The sequence below is a fragment of the Ahaetulla prasina genome, chromosome 5 (genome assembly GCF_028640845.1).
Source record: "Ahaetulla prasina isolate Xishuangbanna chromosome 5, ASM2864084v1, whole genome shotgun sequence".
Taxonomy (NCBI): Eukaryota; Metazoa; Chordata; class Lepidosauria; order Squamata; family Colubridae; genus Ahaetulla; species Ahaetulla prasina.
In genome coordinates, this window is record NC_080543.1 from 91204470 (window position 1) to 91231188 (window position 26719).

General features: G+C 40.9%; 1 protein-coding gene across 2 annotated transcripts; it reads left to right on the forward strand.

Moving 5' to 3' along the window:
* Positions 1 to 25195, forward strand: LOC131200214 (arylsulfatase H-like). Of its 2 annotated transcripts, XM_058186736.1 has the most exons (10): positions 1 to 434; positions 10469 to 10609; positions 12766 to 12887; positions 13719 to 13841; positions 14714 to 15131; positions 16848 to 16984; positions 19613 to 19747; positions 22210 to 22372; positions 22663 to 22784; positions 24804 to 25195. In XM_058186736.1, the coding sequence occupies exons 1-10, from the start codon at positions 397 to 399 to the stop codon at positions 25154 to 25156; spliced, it is 1752 nt and encodes a 583-aa protein (XP_058042719.1). In that variant the 5' UTR covers positions 1 to 396; the 3' UTR covers positions 25157 to 25195. The 2 variants fall into 2 exon arrangements, with proteins under 2 accessions (XP_058042719.1, XP_058042720.1); XM_058186737.1 differs by lacking the exon at positions 12766 to 12887.
* Positions 25196 to 26719: the final 1524 nt, after the last annotated feature.

Here is a 26719-nt window from a genome sequence, read left to right on the forward strand (position 1 = left end):
ATAAAATGGGACTATAATTCATGATCTTATTATTTTTAGCTTTACATTTTAACCACTAGACCAAACTGGCACTCAGTCAGCGAGTTACCGTATCAAATTCTAGTTAAGAATAAACCAAAAATGTTTTGGCAGACTCCATTAACTGTGCACATCAGCCAGTGACCCTGCTTTCCCTGCCAACAATCTTAATCAGAAAAACCAAAGGTGAATATTTGGCTTTTAAACTTCTCGCCAATGAATGAAGTACGCTGTCCCCAGAGATTTGTGCCAGTTTTAGTGGTAGTAGTGTCATTAAATCACAGCCTATAAAGTAATCCAAGGGTGGGGAAAGTGATTTTAAAGCAGGACAGAAGGAAGTCCTAAAATCTTTTCCAGCTCTGCCTCTGGTTGTACCAAATGAAGCTGCTTAACAGGTTCAGGGGAGGAAATGCCAGGTAAGAGAAGCCGTAAGAAAGTTTGCTTCTGATACTCATTTTGAAGTGAACGTCCTTTTTACCACAGGATATACCGTTTAGTATACTGCTAGATTCTTTAGTTGTTATTTCTAGCAGTTTTTGTAATTATGTCTGAGTATTTTTTTTCATATAATGGTGGCTATGAGTGTCCTTGTAAATAATGATATGTAAGACCTGCAGATTGGATTGACCATTAACTTTCTAAGGCTTTTATATTCACTCACCTAGCCATAAATCCAGTTCAAAAGACTTTACATCTTCATAAACCGGGGACAGGATTATGCTGGAATTTACTTATCTGAGAAAAATGGGCAGTTTTTCAGCAGTCTGGGGATGGGACATAAAACTGAAAAGCTGAATCGTTACATTGATTTTATACAGAAAGTGATAAGTTAACATATTGTGAGAATGATTAGTTTGTGATTCAATAGACAATGGTATCTCAGTGCAAAGGTCTTTGCCTGCCACAAACCAAATTCTGGTGCAATTTATTTAATTGCATAGCAACATTGTTATACAAATGACTGAGTAAGGAAATTCTGTGGTCCTAAAACTGCTGCCAATTATCTAAAGATAAAGTCTGATGCCAATTTTCTTTGGGTTAGTCAGGCAAGAAAGCAGCAATTCTGTAAAAAAAAAAATTTGTTATAATGGGGTTTTATTGTATTAGATATGAAGTATAAGACATTTTGTTTGGGAAATATTTTAAGTTTGTAATAGAAGGAAGGGAAGGAAGGAAGAAAGATGGGGTATTCATATGGACTCCCCATTCTCTCCCAGAAATCGAAGTATTTATTGCTGGTACTTTCTTCTCCTTCTCTACATTTTTTTCTTTTTCATTCTCATGTCATTCTTTTTCCCCCTTTTTTTCTCATTTTCTCTTTTTTTCAATTCTTCTATGATCCATAATTAAAGTTTTATTACTACATTTAATGCTATTGTTTTTATTCAATTTAGAATTTCATTTTAAACAGCTTTAAGTTGGCTTCTTAAAAAAGAACAATCCCTTTTTGTAATGTTGATATTACTTTCCTAATATAATTCTAAAATAATTAGAATCAAATGTACAATTTTATATCTATATTCATTCATTCATTGCAATAATGTCACTGTATTTTGGAGTGTCAGGAATCTGAGACTTATACCTAAGAAATTAAAACAGAAGAAGAACTGCAGCTGCTTCACAAATAAAACATTTATTTATACTTACAAGAAAATGGGTGGATCAGATTTATATCAGTAGAAACTTTATTAATACAAAATCAACTGGATATTGATTATTGATGTGTTTTTATTCAATTGTTTAGATAATGTTTTATAGCCAAGTAAACCATACATTTTGCATAAATGTTTTACAAATCCTATTCACTACAGATGGTCGATAAAATTTGGGTATTGTGTTTAATATCGTTTTGTAGTCACCAATAGACTGAAGGAAAGCTTCCAAGAAAAACTAACTACAGAATTGTAATAATATATAGTATTCATAAATTTAATTTGATTGATCTATGGAAACAACTAAATATAATCTAATGTATTATAAAAAGATCTTCATGGCACCTATTCTTATCAGAATTTTAAAAAATGTATCTATACTACATTACAATTGACTGAAAATTGATCAATAGTCTCTTATTAGAATATCTGATCTGCTATGATATTACTATTATTTATTTATATGTGTATGTCCTCAAACTCTCAACAAATAAAAATTCACAAATAAAAAAATTAAAACCAAAGAAAAATAAAAATGGATAAAAATAAAGAATCGAACATGGAAAGGATGACAAAAAAAACAAGGAATAAAAAAAAAAACCTGCACAATTCAAGGAGGTGAGGCACCCTTGCCAAAGGTTTGTCAGTAAGCCAGACCCTTTGAAACACCAGCAGGCTGAAGTCCAGCTAAATCTCAGGGGAAACATTCCAGATAGTGCTATAGAGGTACATTTCTGGGGGCCTGAGAGATGGCATTGTTTAATCAAAAGAACCCAGAGTGCACAAATCGTGCCAGTTCAAATTGGCCAGGTAGATAATAATAATAATAATAATAATAATAATAATAATAATTTAATTTGTATACCGCCCTTCTCCCGAAGGACTCAGGGCGGTGAACAGGCAGATAAAATATAAATACACACAATAATTTAAAAACAACCCTTAAAAATCTAATTTAAATGCCCAAAACGTTAAAAAACATACTCCCCTGTAAAATAACACAATTCTAAAAACCCATCCAATAAAAATAAAAATCAGGCTAGTCCAGCCATATGAAATAAATAAGTTTTAAGTTCGCGGCGAAAGGTCCTAAGGTCAGGTAATTGTCGAAGTCCGAGGGGAAGTTCGTTCCACAGGGTCGGAGCTCCCACAGAGAAGGCCCTCCCCTGGGGCCGCCAGTCGACACTGTTTGGCTGACGGCACCCTGAGGAGTCCCTCTGTGGGAGCGCATCGGACGATGGGAGATAGAAGCCGGCAGTAGGCGGTCCCGTAGATAGCCCGGTCCTAAGCCATGGAGCTCTTTAAAGGTGGTAACCAATACCTTGAAGCGCACCGAAAACAACAGGTAGCCAGTGCAGTCTGCGAGGATAGGTGTTATGTGGGAGCCCGAGACGCCCTCAATAACCCGCGCAGCCGCATTCTGAACTAGCTGAAGTCTCCGGTGCTCTTCAAGGGAGCCCCATGTAGAGAGCATTGCAGTAGTCCAGGCGAGAGGTAACAAGGGCATGAGTGACTGTGCATAAGGCATCCCGGTCCAGGAAGGGCGCAACTGGCGGATCAGGCGAACCTGATAAAATGCTCTCCTGGAGACGGTCGCCAAATGGTCTTCAAAGGACAACCGCCATCCAGGAGCACGCCCAAGTTGCGTACCTTCTCCATCGGGGCCAATGATTCACCCCGACAGACAGCCGCATCTGCAGCTGACTGTACCGAGGTGCCGCATCCACAGCCACTCCGCCTTGAGGGATTAAGTTTGAGCCTGTTCCTCCCCATCCAGACCCGACGGCTTCCAGACACCGGGACAACACTTCGACAGCTTCACTGGGGTGGCCCGGGTGGAAAAGTACAGCTGGGTGTCATCAGCGACAGTTGGTATCTCACCCCAAAGCCACTGATGATCTCACCCAGCGGTTTCATATAGATGTTGAACAGGAGGGTGAGAGAATCGACCCTGCGGCACCCCACACATGAGGCACCTTGAGTCGATCTCTGCCCCCTGTCAACACCGTCTGCGTCCGATCAGAGAGGTAGGAGGAGAACCACCGATAAACGGTGCCTCCCACTCCCAACCCTCCAACCGGCGCAGCAGGATACCATGGTCGATGGTATCAAAAGCCGCTGAGAGGTCTAATAGGACCAGGGCAGAGGAGTAACCCCAATCCCTGGCCCTCCAGAGATCATCCACCAGCGACCAAAGCTGTCTCCGATTGTATCCGGGCCGGAAGCCGGACTGGAACGGGTCTAGATAGACAGCTTCATCCAGGTACTGGGGTAGCTGACATGCCACCACACTTCTACAACCTTCGCCGTAGCGAAGATTGGAGACTGGCCGGTAGTTCCTAAAACAGCTGGGTCCAGGAAGGCTTCTTGAGGAGGGGTCTCACCACAGCCTCTTTCAAGGCCGCGGAAAGACCCCTCCCGCAGAGAAGCATTTGTAATCCCTGAGCCAGCCTCGTGTCACCTCCTGAGTAGCCAGTACTAACCAGGAGGCACGGATCCAGTAAACATGTGGTGGCGTTCAGCCTGCCCAGCAACCTGTCCATGTCCTCGGAGTCACAGGATCAAAGTCATCCCAAACCACCTCAACAAGACGGGCCTCGAACCCTCGCCTGGATCTACCCAATTTTGATCCAATCCGTCCAAGCTGAACGATTTTGTCGATAGATAACCGTTAAACTCCTCGGCATGCCCTTGTAGGGGTCCTCCCGCCTCCTGTTGGAGGAGCGAGCGGTCACCCAAACAGGGCGGCCGGGCGGTTATCTGCCGACGCAATGAGGGAGGAACGAGAACGCCGAACCCTCATTGCCACTAGGTAGGTCCTACTATAGGACCTAACTAGTGTCCGTCAGCCTCAGAGCGGCTGGATCTCCAGGCACTCTAGGCGCCTTCTCCGCGCTTCATCTCCCTCAGCTCCTCGGAGAACCAAGGAGCTGGTTGAGACCGACGCCGGGTCAGAGGTCGCAAAGGCACGACACGGTCCAAAGCCCAGCCGCGCCCGCTCCCAGGCCGCAACTAGCTCTTCAGTCGAGTCGTGGGACAGGTGTTCGGAAACGCCCAAGCTCCGCCAGGAACCTCTCCGGTCCATCAGGCGCCTGGGACGGAACCAACGCATTGGTTCCGCCTCCCGCGATGGTGGGTAGCGGTCAGAAAGTCTAGACGAAGGAGAAAATGATCTGACCATGACAAAGGTTCCACAACTAAATCATTTAAAACCAGATCATTAAACCACTGGCCAGAGATAAAAATCAGGTCTAGGGTACCTCCCCCGACGTGGGTAGGGCCGTCAATTAACTGAATCAGGTCCATGGCCGTCATGGAAGCCATGAACTCCTGAGCTGTCGAGGATGCTACGCCGCTGATGGCAAATTGAAATCCCCATGACCAGCAGTCTGGGGGTCTCAACTGCCAACCCGGCCAGCAACTCCAACAACTCAGGCAGGGCTGTAGTCACGCAGCAAGGAGCCAGGTACGTGATCAACAAGCCCACCTGAGTTCTACGACCCCACTTCACGAAGAGGGATTCACACCCAGCTATCTGAGGCACAGTGGTCTCCCTCGGCTCCAGACTCTCCTTGATGATAACCGCCACCCCTCCACCCCTACCCTGGGCCCTCGGCTGATGGAATGCTCGGAAGCCTGGTGGGCACATCTCCACTAGGGGAACCCCCCCTTCGGTGCCCAACCAGGTCTCCGTAACGCCCATAACGTCCGCGGTCCCTTCCTGAATAAGATCTGAAATCAGGGGGGCTTTATTAACCGCGGACCTGGCATTACATAACATCAGCCGGAGGCCCAGGTCCCGATTATCCTGGCCACTCGGGTCACGGGAAATTTCTGGGGGGCCGGAGCACGCAATCGTCAGAACAGCGAGGGCGAGCCCCCGAAACCTGATGTGGCCCCCCCCCTTCCGCCATATCTGCCTCTCCCACTTACCGTAGTAATAGCACGACCCTGACAAACTGGAACGACACTCCTCGCCATAACCCCAGGACCTATTAAGTTACCACAACACATGGTGGACCTAGCCCCTTCCTGATGGGCCCATCCACCCCCAGAACCAAACCCGTCAGTTTCCTCCCCTTAAAATTCCCCTTAAAACTCCCTGGTAAAAAACGATTAAAACAGTTCATTAAAAATCCCCTAAGCCTCCTAGATTTCGCATGCCAACTCTCGGGGTTCCAAAACCCGTCCTCGAGATGTGCCTCGATAGTGTGGAGGCCAGACCTGCGAGAGAGGGAATCTCGCAGGGCAAGAAGGTCCGCAGTTGAAAATCTTCGATCAATAAAAATACAGTACAGTCAGCAGTCCATCCAAGCCGGTCAAGATGGCAAAATGTCATTGCAGCAAGACTAGACTCCTGGCTGGCGAGATGGACCATGGACTTCCAGGATTCCGTGGGGCGTTATTCTACCCCAAACCCAAACGGCCCCACTTTCCCAGGTCCAGATGACAAGCCATTCTCCTCCAAGTCAGTCCGCACGGCCTTGGTGTTACAGTCAATCTGGGCCTTGATGTCAGAAAAGGGGGTCTAAAGAGGCCAGCCTCGCCTCAACTCCTCCTCAGCGGGCCGAACCTCCAGATGACACATCCGACCCCCTGCGCTACCACTCAGCGACCGATCTTCTCCTGTCTCCTCATCTCTGGCAAATGATGGAGAAAAGTTCTCAAAAGTTCTCAAACGTTGATAGAAAGTCCTCGGCCCCTGGGAGTAGGGGAGGCCGTCCGCCGCCGCTGCCACCGCCGGCGGAGCCCGAGGGCCAGGCGCAACCACCGCGGCCATCGCCCCAGCCATGGCCCACCAGAGGACAGAGGAAACGCCGAGAAACGCCAAGAGCCGAGGGAGGAAGTCCGCCAGGCCCTCCGCATCGATGAAAAAGTCTTAGCCCCTGGGGAAGGCCGCCGCCGCGCCAGACCCGAAGTCATACAGCGACCGCCACGGCCGCGCCGCCATCCCAAGCAGGCCAAGGGAGACACCGAGGAGCCGCCGAGCCGCCGAGGGAGCCAGAGGGAACCACAGAGCCCCGCCGCGCCGCCTCCGAGCCACCACAGGGCCGCCGAGCCCACCGCCAAACGACCGCAGGCCCAGGCCGGCCGTGGAGGCATCGAGACGCCGCTGAAGCCGCCAAAGCCTCCGAGCCCACCAGCTGTTCCGAGGCTCCGGAGGGAGCCGCTGAGGGAGCCGCCAAGCAGCTGAGCCCCTCACCGAGCAGCCACCGCCCCAAGCCGGCCGTGGAGACGCCGCCCCAAACAGGCCGAGGAAGCCGCCGGAGGAAGCCGCCAGAGCCGAAGCCGCCGAGACCGCCGAGCCTATCAGCTGTTCCGAGGCTCCGGTCCCGGCCAGCCCCAGCCCAAACGCCGCTTCAGATGTTCTCCCGGCAGGGTCCGGGACCGAGAGGGCCCAAAAACAGCCCCTCTCGGTCCCAGACCCCCTGCCTGGGAGACAGGCAGCCTCTTCAAATAACTAGGCCTTATGCCATATAGGATTATAGGTGGAAATGGATGGTTTTGATGAAAGTAATTTAACTAGTTTTGTTTCTACTTGGAAACACTTCTGGACTGTGGTTTTTTTTAAAGAGAGAAAAAGTTCAGAAGTGTTTCCAAGTAGAAGCAAAACTAGTAAAATCCTTCTCTCAATTTAAAACAATCAGTTTTGTTGTCTTGGCCAAATTCATTACAAGTTCATTTAGATTAGTGAGACTTTGTTGTTACAGAAATGGCTTGAAATACTCAAGAAATGTAAAGCAAAAGGTAGGGCAGTAACTTTTTTTGTACTCTGCTACACTGAAAAAAGTTAGAAGTCACTACTACTTATTTTCTTTCCCTTTCTTTTTCTCTGCACCTCTCTTTGTCAGCGTTCAAACAAACTCCTCATAGCAATTCAGAACTCCGAGATAAAGTCTATGAAAATAAGATTTTATCAGAGAAGTTATATTGGCACATCTTATTTATTTATTTATTTATTCGCATTTTTATACCGCCCTATCTCCCGAGGGACTCAGGGCGGTTTACAGCCTGATAAAAAACATACATATAAATACAAAATAAAACATCAATTAAAAAACTTATTAAATAAGGCCGAATATTTAAAATAGCAATAAAAGTAATAAAAACCCCAATTAAAACTAAATTCAAAATTTAAAATTCTAGTCCAGTCCTGCGCAAATAAACAGATGTGTCTTAAGCTCGTGGCGAAAGGTTCAAAGGTCAGGAAGTTGGCGAAGTCCTGGAGGAAGTTCGTTCCAGAGGGTGGGAGCCCTCACAGAAAAGGCCCTTCCCCTGGGTGTCGCCAGTCGGCACTGCCTGGCCGACTGCACCCTGAGGAGTCCTTCCCTGTGAGAGCGCACAGGTCAGTGAGAGGCAATCGGTGGCAGCAGACGGTCCCGTAAGTAACCCGGCCCTATGCCATGGAGCGCTTTGAAGATAGTGGGGAAACCCGACTCTAAAATCCTGCATTTTCCCCCACCAACACTAAAATTCTCACCCTGCGCTGTCCAGTGACATTCACATCACATGGGCCAATCAATCCCTTGTCTCAGCTGCCGCCAAACTTCAGTCACTCCCCTCCAGGTGCCAGTAGCCTGATCTTCATTTCATGTGAAAGAATGTTGTTATGATATAATCCCTTCTCTACTCTCCCATTCCCACTATGGCAGCCCTGTAATATGGATCCAGGGCTAACACTCTTCTTTTCTCTATATTTTTTCTATTTTTCATTTTTTTAAAAATGTATTTTATCTTATAACAATCTTTAATGACATATTACATAAAAATAGAAACAGGTATGATAAACCAGAATGGAATTTAAGATCACAGTGGAATTTAAGATGGCATTTAATAACTGTCACGAATGAAGGCGAATATACGTGTCCCAGGATAATGTTGCAGGATCCAATCTGGGTCGGTCACCGACCAGAGGTTTTGTTGTCTGAGCTTTCGGACTTGTGCTGGAATCCATCTTCAGGGAACTTTTGTCTAGCAGAGTGTGTGCTGTTCTCTGTGTGGTATTTATAATGCCTGCTGTAAGTGGCTTTTTAGATGTTGATTGGGATGTGTTGATGGCTTTTAAGACATTAGCTGTCATTTGCTTGTGCCTTCTAAGCAGAGGTGAAATGTAAAATTTGTTACTACCATTTCTGTGGGCGTGGCTTGGTGGTGGCGGGTAATGTGACTGGGTGGTCGTGGCCAACTTTTTTTTTTACTTTTAAAAGCATTTTTTCTACAACCTCTTCAGCTGAAGAGACTGTAAAAAATGCTTTTAAAAGCCTGTGATGATCAGGCAACTCAGCTGGGATCACCAGAGGAAAAAAAGGTTTTAAAGGGTTTTAAAGCTGAGTTGCCTGATTGCCAGAACCTTTTAAAAGCTTTTTTTTACAACCTCTTCAGGCAAAGAGATTGTAGAAAAAATGCTTTTAAAGGGTTCTGACAATCCCAGCTGAGCTGCACAATCATCAGTTGCTTTTTTTTTTTTTACTTTTAAAAGCATTTTTTCGGCCAAAGAAAAAATGCTTTTAAAAGTAAAAAAAACCACCTCTGATGATCGCGCAGCTCAGCTGGGGTGGGGTGGGTGCAGGGATTTTTGCTACTGGTTCTCCAAACCACCCACCGCCATCGCTACCAGATCGGGCGATCCGGTCCAAATCGCGAGCATTTTACCCCTGCTTCTAAGTACTTGATAGGCTGGTGGTAAATCAGCACTCCTGTTGACCAATGGTGGGTTTGTTTCTCAAACTTTATTCACTTCCCTGGCTGTGACTCTATCTTCTTCAACATACGGTTCACAATGGAAGAACAAACAGCTAGACAATTACCATTTTTAGATATACTTGTCAACAGACAAGAGGATGGAAGCCTAGAAACCACAATTTATTCCAAGGTAATCAAAACTCCATGCATTCTGAATTTCAACAGCAATCATCTATTGTCACACAAAAAGAGTTGCATCAGAATACTGTATTGCAGGGTGAGAACCCACTGTAGTTAGTACCCAGCAGGCCAAACAGCTGGAGGGCAGGAACAATTCAAACAGAATCAAAAACATTTCAGAAGCTGTAGAATGCAGCTTCCAAGATCTGCAAGTGGTCATTGCACACACCCCAGAGCTACCATACAAGAACAAATAATGCTTTGCAAAGATCGCTTGGAGGTGGCAGATACTTCCAATATAATCTACCAAATCCACTTTGACTTTCCCTGTGACTATGTGAGGACAGATGGGGAAGAAGCTAACCACCAAACTGCAAGAGAACACAAGCAAGAGGTCAGACGAGGCGAGCCAAACTCATTGATAGCCTCACACTACAATGAACAAAGACACAGATTAATTTTGCAGCTACTAAGATTGTTGGATGAGCAGACACAAAAAGAGCCAGGGAAGTGATTAAAGCATGGGGAAAATGCCCTCATCAGTCAACAGAAGTGCTAATTTACCACCAGCCTATCAAGTACGTAGAAGGCAAGGACTGGGCAGCACAAGCAAATGACAACTAATGACTTAAAAGCCAGCCATCAACAAACCTCATCAACATCTAAAAAGGCACTTACAACAGGCACTATAAATATCGAACACAGACAACACACACTCTGCTGAGAGAAGTTCCCTGAAGATGGTCCATTTTCTGATTAAGAAAGGAGGCAACCAAAAGTTGAAGAAGCTACAACATTTCAATAAAACTTTGGCATCAGAAGATCTTTCATTCTGTATCTGATTGTACTAAAGAAATCCTCTACCTGTGACAATTGTGGGACATTTCCTTTTTGAAAATTCTAATCTACTGGTAATTTTGCTCTTATTTTTACAGTTGTTCTCCAACTGCTTTGCTTGTTTACATCTTATTTTCCCAAACCTGGGTAACCAGCATGTCAAAACCTAACATTTTGATCCTAATGGCAGATGATCTTGGTACTGGTGATTTGGGATGCTTTGGAAATGAAACTATCAGGTAAATGTTAGCCAAAAAATATCATTTTAAAACTAGGTTTAAGAGTTTTTAAAACACTGTTCAAGAATAATGCACTAATTGGTGCCTACCGTCCCTGTCCTAATGTTTCCTCTATTTGTATCTATTTTATGTATTCAATTCATGCTTATACTTATATGTATTACCTAATACGTTCTTGACAAATAAATAAATATAATAAATAAAAATAATAAGAAAGTTACATTAAGTGAAAGGAAAATATTGTCTATCAGTGCAAAATATCTAAGACGCCATATAAAGCAGGTATGTCCAACCTTAGAAACTTCAAGACTTGTGGACTTCAACACCCAGAATTCCTCAGCCATTTCTCTCTCAACTCCCTCAACTGGCTGAGGAATTCTGGGAGTTGAAGTCCACAAGTCTTAAAGTTGCCAAGGTTGGAGACCCCTGATATAAAGGATACATATACTGTTAGGACTACAATATGAATCATAGGTACCTGGTACATGTCTCAGTAACATCACATACATCATGATTATTATATAAGCATGCAGATACAAATAGATATTTCAATTTAGGAGAGTGATCCCTTGAATACTATGCCTGTTCACTTAGAAAAACTCAAAAATAAAGGACACACAACAGAAGCTTTTTAAGCAAAATCCATAGATCATTCTTGTAATCAAAATTAGCCACACAAAGCAAGAATTTTCATAAACAAAGTTGACAAAAGAAATCATAGTAATTTGACTAAGTTATTCAATTATGCCTTTCCAGCAGACTTCAAAATGAGCATCAGTTTCCATAAGATATCAGATTCCCAGGTAGTCCCATTCAATTTTGCCCTCTAGTGGCAACAACAATTGTTGAATAACATCTGACTTGCAAAGCTAAATCAGCCACACAACATCTTTGAGTTGAGGGAGAAAAAAGAAATTATATTTCTAAGCCCTTTCTTTCAAATTGTCATGTCTCCTTTGTGTGGCAGAGAGACAATCATCCACTGATGTCAATCAAATGACTCCTCACACTCTTTAGTTCAGCATTCGATACCATCATTCCAGACATTCTTCTAATTAAGCTAAACCAGCTACACTACCTGAACACACTTGTAAATGGATCATAAGCTTCCTAACAGACAGGAAACAGCAGGTGAAGCTAAACAGAATCACATCAGATACCTGTACAATTAGCACAGGGCCACCCCCAGGCTGTGTGCTCCCTCCACTTCTCTTCCCTCTCTATACCAATGACTGCATCTCAAACTATCCATCAGTTAAACTACTGAAGTTTCCAGATGAATAGAATAGAATTTTTATTGGCCAAGTGTGATTGGACACATAAGGAATTTGTCTTGGTGCATATGCTCTCAGTGTACATAGTTTTATTGTATTTGACAATTTTTCACCTTCAGCAATGACTAACTGCAAAAGAAGTATTGCTTTGATAGCTATGACCCTGAAAATCTGGTTTGAGATGAGCATTTTTTACTTTTTTAATAAAGAACCTAGGCAATTGCTGCATTGCTTTTCCCTTCCGTTCCCTCCACGCTTTCTTCACAGTAACTCACTGGCCAGAGAAAATGATATTTAACAAATTTTGAAAACAATTGAGCTATCACAAAGGTTGAAAGAAGAAATCATAGAGTCAGATCTCTTAGGGCTTGAAAAGCTGTTATCAGGGAATAAAGAATTGCAGAGTTACAAAGCATGAGATTCACACTGATAATCAGAATGCTCTGGACCAGGGGTGTCAAACTGGCGGCCCGCGGGCCAGATGCATCATGCACAGACGATGCCTACCCCAGTTCTGCGAGGGGACAAAACGTTGCGAAAGTCACATGACAGCAATGTGATGCTGCAAGTTTGCCACCCATGCTCTGAACTAAGAATCCAGAAAGAAAGAGGCATCAGAAACCTGCCCAAACATTCCTCCAACAAGAAATCAACAAAGCTGTGTTTCCTCCATCAACTCCTCTTCCCCCCACATTAGATACAAATCTTCTGCTGATCACCAATCAAGGATGTGAAAAGAGCAAATCCAGAAATCCACCATCTCATTTGAGATAGTGCTTTAGGCTTTATTCTAAAAAGAAGTATTAACGTTTTGCTTTGTTGGAATTCTTGAAAACAAGATGAATGATTCTATTTAGGTATCCTTTATGCTCTCCTTTTTAGGACACCAAATATTGATCAGCTGGCAAAAGAAGGGGTAAAACTTACTCAGCATATTAGTGCAGCATCTCTTTGTACTCCAAGCAGATCTGCTTTCCTGACTGGTAGATATCCCATCAGATCAGGTTGGTAGATTTTTGTGAAAATAGCAGACAAGAAGGTTGCTTAGCTGTGGATATACTACTCCGTTATTAAGAACTAGATTAGATGGAAAGGGTAGCCAGACCTTCATACTGCATATTAAATATATTTATTGTGTAACAAATAAGGGTATTTTTGTAAAGAAAAAGATTACCCCATAGAAAGAACTAGATGCCATTTAGCATTAGGTAAAGGAAATGTAGACTTAGTATCAATAACAAAGAAAAAAGGCTAACTTGCTCCATAATGTGCAGCATATGAACAATGCTGTGTCCTAACTGTACATCTATATTTTATTTGTATCCTAAGTCTCTTATTGTCAAGAAGTACAAGCTTATGGCAGCTCTTATTCATATATTATACTATACTTATTCATAAGCTTCTAAGAAGAGATTGGACATTTTCTGAGGTGGTACAGATTTCTTGCTTGAGCAGGGGGTTGGACTAGAAAATATCCAAGGTCCCTGTACTATTCATGGTTCCTGTGTGAAAAGTCTGGACTCAAGGTAATATATTAATCCCAAAAATCAGGCATAGCCTTCGGTAGCCTGTCACATTACTATTACTAACACTACACTCACCAAAGATTTTCCTGGTTTACTTCCCAGTGAATAGAAATGTTGGACAGTTTCTGAAGGCTAGAGTGGATATTCAGTCTGATGGTCTTTGCTAAAGTTTGCAAAAAAAGTCTTCGTAGGTTTGTCAAAGGCTTAAGTGTTTTTTTAAAAAATAAATCCTTCCTCCAACATGGATTGTATTTCCAATTCTGGGAAGGACAAAGAGGGCATTTATTTATTCTCCTGCTGATATTTTAGGCATGGCAGCTACAACTGAGAGGCGTGTCAAGGCTGGGCCTGGTTCCATAGGAGGGCTGCCTACAAATGAAATCACATTTGCTACCTTATTACAACAGCAAGGCTACACTACTGGAATAATAGGTAATGTGAGTTTTTCTCTGTGTGTTCATGATTGATGTCAGGGTTCAACCTCAATTCAGATTTTAATTCCTTTCTCTAAAGTTTTCCAGATGAAAGAATAACATTTCAGGATGGAATAAGCTACATTTCTTTGGACCATTACAACTTTTACTCTTCATATCTGAAAATATAAAACCTACACTTCCTATTCCTATTCCAAACTTTAAAACGAAAAAGTATTTATATATATTTTAGGCTGATCAGGACAAATTAACATACATTTTATTGACCCCAAACAAAATGCATACTAACATTAGCTACTTAATTTAGGCATAATATTTTACAATCTCGTCTCTTCATTCCTAGCAGCAAGAATATAACTGTAATAGAATACAAAACAGGTCGTTTCACAGTATCCAGATTGCTGCAAAAACAGCTCTTTTACTGGCATAATGCTAGGTTGGTTCTGCATCCATATGTTCCAACAGTTTTCAAGAGTTGAAAAATCAGGATTTATGGTTTCCATCTTTTAAAATATTCATTTCTAACCAGGCACAAAACTGGCCATGTTCACTAAGGCGAAAATCCCATGGAACTCACTAAGATTTCTACTTAGGTCTGAACTGACTTACACTTGGCTGGAGAACATGGATCCGTGTTAAGGTTGCTGGACTTGAGTTGCCAGCATTGTTCAGAATTGGCTCTTTTAGCTGTAAATGACAGGAATGGTATTTCTACAAATGTTCTCCCACTTCACTAAATTATTTTTTCCACTTTTGAGCATGATTCCTTTCTGGTAAATGGTTATCAAACTGATTATTAATCCTTATACATAAATGTTGAATCTATTTTTGCTGAGCTGTTAACAATTACTTCTTTGTTTTTATTTTCAGGAAAATGGCATCAGGGTTTGAACTGTGAATCCCACAATGACCACTGCCACCATCCCTTAAACAATGGCTTTGATTATTTCTATGGTGATCCTTTCACTCTTGTGAACGATTGTCTGAGTTGGGAATATTCAGAACTTGAACCAGGAAATAACAATCCATATTATGTTCAAATAGTTGCCATTTTGCTGTTAACTCTTCTGGTTGGAAAGATTATTGGTTTAGTTTCTCTGAAATGGAAAATAGTTTTCATCATTATGTTATGTGGCATTGTCTATATTACCTACACTTTTGTGTATTATTTATTTTTGAAATCCTGGAACTGTCTGATGTTTAGAAATCATGAAATCGTTCAACAACCATTGAAACTAGAGGATGCGGCTTTTAGGATAGTGAGGGAAGCTGTCTCGTTTATTGAAAGGTAACTAATATTCAACTTCAGTAGACTATTCCCACAATACTGAACATATGCTTGATTCCATCCATCCATCCATTTATCCATCCATCTATCCATTCGTTTGTTTGTACATTCATTCATTCATTCATTCATTCATTCATTAATATATAAGTCTGCCTATCTCAAAAAAGTGATTCATACAATCATAGAATCAATTAAGAAACTGCAATCACAATTTACAAACACAATACTAATGATTAAATACATATAACAGGTGAGAAAAACATCACAATCTATAGCTGTTAAATATAACCAGAAATGTGATCCCTCACATACTTGGGACCCCAGGCCCAGGCACATAACCAGGTCTCCAAGGCCTTACAAAAGGCCAACAGAACCAGGATGTTTCAGAGGGCAGGCACAATGGTAGAAAAACCACACCTACTGGTCCCAACCAGCTGATATTCCTTGGCTGACAGAACTTGGATCATGCAATCTGCAGACTGGAGTGGACTGGTAGAAAAAACTGGGAGAAAATAGTACCATAGATAATCTCTCAAGCCATGAAGGGCTTTAAAGGTGACAATCAGCACCTTGAATTTCACCAGAAAGATATTGACAACTCACAAACCAGTGGGACTACATATGATGAGTAACTGACACCATTTACTACCCCTACGTTGGCTGGAAAGCCAGCAGCCCAGGTTCGAAACCTGAGCACCCATGCAATGGGGTGAGCTCTTGTCCTTGCCTCAGCTCCTGCTAATCTAGCAGTTTGAAAGCATGCCCTTTTGAGTAGATAAATAGGTAACACTTCGGTGCATAAAGAGGTAACACTTTGGTGCACAGTACTCTGTGACATCATGCTGGCTATATGACCGCAGAAAAGAAATGTCTTTGGCCAGCACTGGCTCAATGGCCTTGAAACGAAGACTGCCCCCTATGGTCAGCAATGACTAGAGGAGTAAAATCCATAAGGATTCCTTTTTTACCACAGTAAAGGAGTAAAAAAAATTAAAAAGGAGCATACTATGAGGCAGATAGCCAAAGACACTCTTTGTCCATGCTTATGCTTGGGATCTGCCCCTCTAGAACCCCTTCTAAGTGGAGGTGCAACATCCTAGCAACCAAAACATTTATATGGAGGACATGCATTTTCACTGCTGCTTTTCTTTCATCTTCTGTTTCTTTATCTCCCATCTAGTTTCAGCCTATAGCAGTATAGCTCTCCACTGAAGAAGAGCAAATAAATCTGATATCATACAGTAGTGTCACCCATTAATTCCACTTGGCTAAATGACATAAAGGCAGTCCTTGACTTACAACCATTTATTTAGCGACCATTCAAAGTTACAGGGCACTGAAAAAAGTGACTTATGACCAATTTTTACACTTATGACTGTTGTAGCATCCCTATGGTTATGTGATCAAAATTCAGACACTTGACAATTGACTCATATTTTATGGTGGTTGCAGTTTCCCAGGGTCATGTGATAACCTTTTGTGACAAAGTCAATGGGAAAGCAAGATTAATGTAACAATTGTATTATTAACTTAACAACTGCAGTGATTCACTTAACAGCTGTGGTAAAGAAGGTCATAAAATGGGGCAAAATTCACGTAACAACTGTCTTGCTTAGCAATGAAAATTTTGGGCTCGATTGTGGTCATACATTGAAGACTACCTGTACCTTTAATGGAAACAATGAGGTGATTTATTTTATCTATGTTTTTTTCCAGAAACAAAAAAAGGCCATTCCTTCTCTTTGTTTCATTCTTACATGTCCACACACCATGTTATAGCTCTAGTCTGTTCCAAGGAACAAGCAAGCATGGCTTATATGGAGACAATGTTGAGGAGATGGATTGGATGGTTGGTGAGTAATTAAAATTGTTAACTTTCCTTTCTTCAAAATCTTTACCATATCCACTTGTTTTTAGTTTTGTACCTTATCTGCCAATAATTAGGGACAAAATATATAATTCCTCTTCTATACATGATTTCTAAGACAAAATGTTTTTGTATAATGTTCCATATATTCTCATCAAGTTATTTCCTGTCAAGAAAAGAAACAGAAATAATAATAATAATAATAATAATAATAATAATAATAATAATAATAATAATAATAATAATAATAATAATAATAATAATAATATTTTAATTTTTATACCACCCTTTAATTTTTATACCACTCAGGGCGGTTACCAGCCAAATAAAAACAGTACAATATAATACAATAAAATCACTATTAAGAAACTTATTCAATAAGGCCGATAAATTAAATTTTAAAATACATATTATAAAATAAAACCCCACTTAAAAGTCCAATTAAAAACCCCTCTTATGCCAGTCCTGCTTGGAAGAATAAATACTTCTTCAGCTCGCGGTGAAAGGTCCGGAGGTCAGGAAGTTGTCAAAGTCCTGGGGGAAGCTCGTTCCAGAGAGTAGGTGCCCCCACAGAAAAGGCTCTCCCCCTGGGTATCGCCAACTGACATTTTTGGCTGACAGCACCCTGAGGAGCCCCTCTCTATGGGAGCGCACCGGTCGGTGAGAGGCATGTGGTAGCAGAAGGCGGTCCCGAAGATATCCCGGTCCTAAGCCATGGAATGCTTTAAAGGTGGTAACCAGCACCTTGAAGTGCACCCGGAAGACCACAGGCAGCCAGTGCAGCCTACGCAGGATAGATGTTATATGAGAGCCACGAGTGGCTCCCTCTATCACCCACGCAGCTGCATTCTGGACCAGCTGGAGCCTCCGGGTGCTCCTCAAGGGGAGCCCCATGTAGAGAGTATTGCAGTAGTCCAGGTGAGACGTGACAAGGGCGTGAATGACCGTGCATAGGGAATCCCGGTCTAGAAAGGGGCGCAACTGGTGAACCAGGCATACCTGGTAAAAAGCTCTCCTGGAGACAGTCGCCAAATGATCTTCGAAAGACAACCACCCATCCAGGAGAACGCCTAGGTTGCGCACCCTCTCCATTGGGGCCAATGACTCGCCCCCAACAGTCAGCAGTGGTTGCAGCTGACTGTACCGGGATGCCGGCATCCACAGCCACTCAGTCTTGGAGGGGTAGAGCTTATAGCTAAATCTAGTTTTTGCAGAGCAAATAAGAGGAGAAATACCAAGAAATGTTAGAAGCTAGATGCTTCATATTCTTTGGTCTATTGATATCGCACTGCATATTTATCATACTTAAGAAAGAAATATAGCAGATCCAGTTAATTACCCTTCTATTTTCTCTACAACACTCTCAGTTGACTGCATACTAAACATTTGCATTGATATTACAGGCATAGATAAAAGAGAAAAGCTATTATCTGAAGAACAGGCAGAATTTGAACAGTAGGATCAATTATAGATCAGCCCAACTGAGTAATGCCAATATCCCCAAAGGTTTCCCCTATGTGATATTTACTGATTTTAGAACTGCTTTAATTCAAAGCCTAAACTCTAGAAAAGATATCAGCATCATGTATGTATGTATATATGTGTTTTATTTATTTATTCATTTAGCTGCCCATATCCTACAGAGAAGGTCTCTGGGTGGTATACAATTTAATCAATAAAATTAAGCATAAAAACTGAGAATAAAAATTTTGTTTTTTAAATTTTTTAAATGTTTAAAATTATAAAACAGTATAAATGTTCGAGAATTCCAAGATGGGGAGCCCAACAGTTGTTAATAAGAACAGGGGGGATTCTTATGGGGCTAAACAGCCTCATGGCTGTGTGGGCCCTTCTGTCCCCCATGCAAGGCTACTATTTTTCATAGTACCTTGAGAGTAAGATAAAGGGAAATATCTGCCACTTACACAGCATTGAAAAATGGAAAACAAAGGCATATTTTGGCCGAACACTGTTTAATCTTTGTATTAAATCCTTTATTGAACAAATGAATGGTCAGCATCTCTATCTTCTAAGACTGCAGACAAATACTTAGTGGCTTTCTATATGGGGTAAAATAAAGACTCCATAAACACCATTTGAGAAATACAATGAAAATTGTTCTTGTAGGGTGGGATATGCTGAAGGAATATGACATAGCTTCCATTCTCTCATTGTCCCCCTTCTTCCTGATGTCTCTTGGTGTTGCCAAGATGTCACAGAAATCTTTGTTTGTCTATTTGTTTGTTGGTTTGATATTGGGTATTATAATGAAGCCAAATTTTGCATAATAGTCTGTGAAATCAGAGATGAAAAAGGTTTCACTGTCTTGATATGTAGAAAGCAGTAATCTTTAATGTAGGGCTTAAAAATGGGACCCTTATTAGTACTTATTGGCAATTGTTCCCCACTCCCTTTTTTCTTAACTCCAATGAAAGAAATCCTTTGCAGGAACAAGACCCTAGGAGACCCTCCATAATTATTTTGATTTAATAAAACCCAATCATCTTGATATGTACAATAGATAAATGTATTAATTCTTTTTTATTTATTCAGATATTAATGCTACTGCTAAATCTCCTGTTTGGCAATAAGCTGTATTTTGCTTAAACTGCAGGAAATATTCTTGCCGCTCTCGACAAAGAGGGATTGAAGAATGACACATTTACATACTTTACTTCAGATCATGGAGGAAGAATAGAAGTTTTTCAATGGGGCGAACGGCTGGGTGGCTGGAATGGTAAATACAAAGGTAAGAGTGTGGGCTGCAGAACTTTCAGTACTGATTGATCAAATATTATTAGTGAAAAGTACTTCTTTTTTTTTTACAATTTTGTTACAAAATTTTACAGTATTTTGATATTTGCCTGTAAAATATTATGTTCCATAAAGTAACAGCCAACTCCTGGAGACCCTACAGATAAAAGCTCTCCACTGTCCTGCCTCTTGCCCCTGTACACAATTCTTGTAGGTACTTAACTGTAGCTTCCAGTATTTCAGTTATCCACCTCATGTGCTGTATCTTGCCCACCATTATCATCTTTTCTACCAATGGATCAGACTTCATGATAGGTCCAAAGTATGATCGTTTTTGTTTCATATTCCATGTTCCAGTGACATTCAGGTTTCCCTAGTACTGGACATTTGATCTTCTAGATTGCCTAAGGAAGTAGCTTCCATCAGCTATTTCAAAGGAATATTTCAAACAAATCAATTTTTTTCTTTGCACTTTTGTGCAGAGTTCATCCCTCATCTCATCTGTACATAGTAATAGGAAGAACCAGTTAATTACTTATTCTAACTTTTCTCTCAATTTGAAGCATCAAATTCTTCTGAGTTTATACAGATACCCAATCTGTTTTTGCCCATTGTTATTCTTCTCTCTTGCTGGAATGTGTTGTTAGGGAATGTGTTGTTTCCTATAATTTAAGCATTCCTATACATCTTCCCTTTTAGACATTGGGATATAGATGTATGTTTCCAATCTTTGTCCATGCTGTTTATTACCTTATATTTACTGGCAAAGGGCTATCATGATTTTTGTTGTTGCCACATTGGTCTATGGGTATTTCATATACCCTAAGGCTTTTCTATTTGCCAGTTGGTTTATAGCCCTTTTTACTATTTATTGTCCTCAAATTCTTCTCTCTCAAATGCAATGTCATCTAAGCTGGACTTCTTGTTCAGATTTTTGAATGTTTGTTCCAACTTTGGTTAATATTATTACCAAAATATTATGTTCCATCGTTAGAACCTATTTATGCTTGTTCATCATGACACTGCTGTTGGGCTCTCCCAAGATGATCTCTGGCTTGTAACATCTTCTTTCCATAGCTATTTCTGTAGCTTTGTTTGATTGACAAAATATCCATATTTCTTACTGTTTCTGATAGTGTGCTTTCCAACTTCTTTTTTACAATCGTTTAGCATATTCCCACACTGTGCCCTCAAATGCAGATCTTTGAATCTATTTTGAACCTCAGCCTTACATGTTTATTTTCTACAATATGTTTGAGTTTATATCTCATTGGGATTGAATGCTTTTTAAGTTTTCTCAGTTTAATATGTTTAATTCTGTGATTCATGAGTTATTGATCAATGTTGACAATATGGAGTTAGACGAACCAATGTTCTGATACAATGTTCAGTGTCAGCCCTGGAGGCCATCTTTTCTTTTGGATCTTCAGGGCTGGCACACTTAGTCTGTGGGAAACTGGGAGCGGAGGTTTTCATGGAGTTGGTAGAAGTATTTAGCCATAACAACATTCTTTTCTCTGGGAGTCAAGGATGTTCAACCTGCACCTTGGAGTGGCATGACTGGGAGGCATCTCCAGTTGGGACAGTAGATTGATTAGACCATGTGATGGACATGTGGATGCAGGGGAAGGGACTTTGACTTTCCTTTGGGTGGGGAAAACCCAGGAGCTTTCAGATTCAGGTTTTCCAGGTGTGCCAATATGACATCTCTAATAAAATGGAACTTTGAGAACTGCTGGCCTTGGAGTCTTCATTGTTTGGGGATGTTACTTGGAATCCTGACATTCAACTGATAAAAGGAAGAAGGCTTGGTCCTATTCAAAATGGCCCCAAAATAAGAAAAGAAACATGCATAAAGAATCAGATTTATATTTGAATTATAAAAGAATACTCTGTTGCAACGAAGATCAGAAATTTGGGCAAGTTTCCATTCTAATAAGATACATTAGAGGGCAAGACAAGACCCAATGGATGGAAAATAATCAAGGATAGAACCAACCTAGAAATAAGGAGAAATTTCCTGACAGTTAGAACAATTAATCAATGGAATGATTTGTCTCCAGAGGCTGTGGGTGCTCCAACACTGGAGATTTTTAAAAGAGACTGGACAACCATTTGTCTGAAATGATTGAGTTTCTTGCTTGAGCAGGGAGCTGGACTACAAGACTCCAAGGTCCCTTTCAACTCTGTTATTCGGTTAATATGTTTGCAATTAAACATCGTAACTGAATTAAAAAGCAAATTTGCTCACTTGGTGGATGCTTTCATTGGTTTGTATGTGCAAAAATTTTATATTCAGAAGGAGAAAGAGATTGGAATTAGTGGTATCACTTCTCTTCCTTTTTCAGCTGTACCTGAGATAAAGGCTATATTATTAATGCATTATACATTTGTAAGGAGAAATGTAAAAGTGTAATTTAAATTTAAGATTTAATGATGCATTTTTCTCCACTGCAGGTGGAAAGGGCATGGGAGGTTGGGAAGGAGGAATCCGTGTGCCTGGAATAGTTAGATGGCCAGGAAAGGTCGCTCCTAATACTGTTCTTGATGAACCCACAAGCCTGATGGATATTTACCCCACTGTGGCTCATTTGGCGGGGGCATCATTGCCACAAGACAGGTATACAGTTTTGTTCTAAAAGTAATTGAGAGGTATTCAATTTTAACTAAGGCAAATATACAAAGTTGCAAACGTTATTATTGTCATCAGAGATTAGGTTAGTATAATCTATATGCACTTAAATCTATATTTTTTCCTTAATAATATATAGCATTGTTTTCAGAGATGATGTACCACTGTGAGCAAAATACATAATGTTATATTTTTGTTCTGATCTTGTGGTCAAGATACCACTAATCAAGACTGAGATTAAATCAATTAATGGATTTAAATTTTACTTCTTCTAAAAGGATAATTGATGGCAAGAACCAGATAGAATTATTGCTGGGAACTGTTCAGCATTCCGCTCATGAATTTATGTTTCATTACTGTGGGACATATTTGCATGCAGTGCGTTGGCATGACAAGGAGAGTGAGTATAAAGTCCCCCCCTCCATTTTTAATCTATTATCATCCAGTTGCTTCATATGATATAAGTGGCCAGATAAATTTGCTAATAAATAAATAAATAAGACTTCCGTTAAAAATATAATCAAATATCTTGGTAAACACTGGCAAAATATAAATACAAACAGAATATTGGCTTTTGATTATTCTTAATTTATAGCAATTCGTGCAAGAAAGTGATACATATTTTGCATTTATGAAACTAGGAATAAAGTAACCAGATTTAAAAATTAAGAATACCAGATATGATCTAGGAAACTCTGTTTAATTATGTAACAATTATTTTATATGGAGGTCACTTTTTGCATAGACAAGAAATGGTAGATGTTGCTTCAGTTACTTTGAGAACAATAATTCAGGTTATTCATTGAATGTATCACATTAGAAAAAATACCTTAGTACTTTATTCTATTATTCACATAATAAATAGACATGATGTCCAAAATATATCTATAAAATTGCATTTTAAATTAAATGAAGGTTTGCACTTCCTCAGCTGACCTAAGACCAGGTCTTATTTTCTTTTGACCTCCCAAAAAATGGCTAGACCTTCTTTTTGAGGGGTGTCTTAATTGGTGGCCAGTCCATGTGCCTGAACTGGCCATCGGGTTGCTTCTTTCATGGCCAAAAGGAGCATGTCACGCGCCCCATGGGCCGGGCCTGGCCATAAGGCTTCTTCTTTCACAACCAAAAAGAGAGAGCGACACAACCCACCTGCCTTGCTTGGCCACTGGGCTGCTTCTTTTGCGGCCGAAAGGAGCGACCCACTTGCCCAACACGCCTGGCTTGGCCACTGGGCCGCTTCTTTCGTGGCCGAAGAGTGAGTGACACAACCACGTGCCTCGCACACTCTTGCCTACCTGTAACTGTCACTCCAGCTACTGAGCCATCCACCCGAAAAAGCCTGCTGTCATCCACTCCGGCAAGCCTGGTCACGCATGCACTTAAATAGGGCAAAATTTTGGGGGTAGAGCTTAATTTTAATGCATGCGCACAAAACAGTGCTGGGCCTTCTTTTTGTGGTGGGTAGGAGAAACACAGTATAGATAGATGATATAGATATAGATATAGATATAGATATATAGATACAGATATAGATACAAAGTTAAAAATGTGACGTATAGGAAATAGGAGAAAGTGGGGAGCTGCAGGAACAGAAAAATTCAAGAGGGAGAAAAATCAAAATTTAAAATTTCTGAGTTTCTCCTGAATCCTGAGTTTCCATTATTTTAATTAAAATGGGTGATATGTAAACAAATTGATGCCTGTCCAGCAATACACCAAATTATGGCATAACATATTAGTGACAAACCAACATATAACATTTTATTTCAATGCAAAAACGAATTGCCTTCAGAAATCAAATCAAAGATTTTTTTTTTGCAAAGAGTAACAAAGAAATATGTTTCTGTAAGATGAAAACGAGTAACTTTGTACTTATTTCTATTTTCCACCAAGAAATGAATTCTTATGCTTCAAATGTTCCAGATTTTTTTTAAAAAATTTCTAACTGCATTATGCCTAAGAACATTTATCCATGTAGTGGGGCTGTATTAGTATTATCCTTCTCATCTTTCCTATTACCTTCTTCTATAGGTATCTTATGATTATTACTTTGTTGTTTGTATGTACACTGAATGCACCAGAGACAAATTCCTTGTGTGTCCAATCACTTGGACAATTAAGAATAAAAATAGAGCATACAATTCAGGATTTTTTTTTAAAAACCTCTGGAACAGACTCAAAATATCTTACTGCAACAATCAGACACCATCTAACAGACAATTGACTGTTTCTGACAATATGAGCAGTATTTTTATAGTCAATACATTCTTGAAGTGAAAAAAGTGGAATTCTATTGTTCTTTAGAGAGAAATAATTCAAAGTTTGATTTAAAATGGAAAAACTTTAGGAAAGCTGAATTTTTATTTTTAATTCTTTTTCTGTCTTTCTCTGTCGTCGTCCCCCCGCCCCTGGACAAAAGGTGGAAGTCTCTGGAAGATTCATTATGTGACTCCAAACTTTCAACCAAAGGGGGCTGATGGATGTTATGGAAAGATCATGTGCCCATGTTCAGGACACAATGTGACCCATTATAATCCTCCTTTGGTTTTTGACCTCTTAAGAGATCCTTCAGAATCCACTCCACTTTCCCCAACTTCTGAACTACGTTTTGACATCATTATACGCCAAGCTGAAGAAGCAGTAAGAGAACACCAGTTGACTGTCACTCATGTCCCTAATCAACTGGATCTTCCAAGTAATCAATGGGAAAAAAATCTGCAACCATGTTGTGGAACTTTCCCTTTCTGTTGCTGTGATAAAGAAACCAATTAATTCCTGATAGAACTGTCAAAGAAGCAATGTTGACTATCTATTAAAACATTTTGGATATCTTGAAATCATGTTACCAGTGGTTATTGAGTGGCTTAAAAATTACTTTGGAGATGAGAATGAAAAAATAATATTTTAATTATAATATTTATAAAACTTTATATACCGAAAGTGAATTAATAATATTTAACTTTTAAATGGAAGCGGAATCAATGCCGGTCACTTTTAGCAGCAGAATTTAATTTGCTTACTGTGTTTCTGAAACATACTAAGATATAAAAAAAATAACATCTTGCAAAAAGTTAGGAAGCCTTGGAGAACAGAATTCTAGAGATGGGGCCATCACTAAAAATCCTTACTCACTGTCACCTTAGGAACACCTGCACTGGAAATGAGACCAGCAGCTAAAGTCCTAGGCACTGTAGGCAAGAATAATGGGAGACATAAAACTCTCCAGAAGGTTTTTAGATGTTCACAAACTGGGACCACCTCTTGACCTTTGAAGTAATGTCTTGGGTGTTTCTCACTGCCACAAACTATATCTTAGGGAATGCAACACCCGGATTTCCTCCCAGCCACCCAAATCCTGACGTGATAGCTTCCTGTACCATGTGTTGCTCTGTGGCAATTGCTAGGTAGAAGTAAAAATATATAATTGTTAAAGTACTACCCCTTGGACCTAGAGTGTCAAATCATGTGACTGATATAATATAAATATATATTATAAGAAAAGGATAAATTGACAAGGTAGGCAGGAAAGAAAGAAAGAAAGAAAGAAAGAAAGAAAGAAAGAAAGAAAGAAAGAAAGAAAGAAAGAAAGAAAGAAAGAAAGAAAGAAAGAAAGAAAGACAGACAGACAGAAAAGAAATTGTATAAAAATACATTTAGTGTTAAATGTTAGCATGCAGGTTTTCAGGGCTGAAAAAAGCTGTTGTACCACAGTGTCTGTTATGTATCTTTAAATATTTTGGCGGGAAACAAGCACGTTGCTGATTGGTGGAAGCCGCCGGTTAAACAGTATATAAAGGGTTGTTTTTCCCCAGCCAGGTTGCTGGGTTCACCCTATATTAAAGAGCTGTTGTCACTACCCTGGTCTCCAGCCTCGTTACTTCCCGAACTTAACACTGGCGACGAGGATGGGATTTCGAGGTTAAGGAGCACCAGAATCGAGCTGAAGCACGAAAGAACCGAACCCAGCAAACACAGGGCAGAAAAGCGGAGATGGCCAGTTACACTCCGCCCGCACCGTTTGACCCGGCTAGAGAGAAATGGGGAACGTATATGACCCGTTTCGAAAGCTTTCTAGAAGCCAACGAACTGCAAGGAGTTCCAGACAACCGCAAAAGGGCATACTTCTTGAGCCACTGCGGTCCCGAGGTCATCGACATCGCGGAAGCCCTGGCAGAGCCAACGCCGATACAATCGGTATCGTGGCAAACTCTGCAAACCCTGCTAAAAAACCATTTCGCGCCAACGCCGTCCAAATACGTGCGGCGTTTTGAATTTGGAGGCGCCGACAGCTGAGGCGAATCCATCGGCGACTACATGGCCGCCCTGCGGAAAGCC

What these genes read in the sequence shown, in the direction of transcription:
- LOC131200214 (XM_058186736.1), top strand. Translation starts at nt 397, where the DNA reads ATGAAGCTGCTTAACAGGTTCAGGGGAGGAAATGCCAG. An exon ending in CTACACTACTGGAATAATAG is followed by an intron (nt 13,842 to 14,713) that starts GTAATGTGAGTT and finishes TTTTATTTTCAG; the next exon opens with GAAAATGGCATCAGGGTTTG. An exon ending in GGAGATGGATTGGATGGTTG is followed by an intron (nt 16,985 to 19,612) that starts GTGAGTAATTAA and finishes CTTAAACTGCAG; the next exon opens with GAAATATTCTTGCCGCTCTC.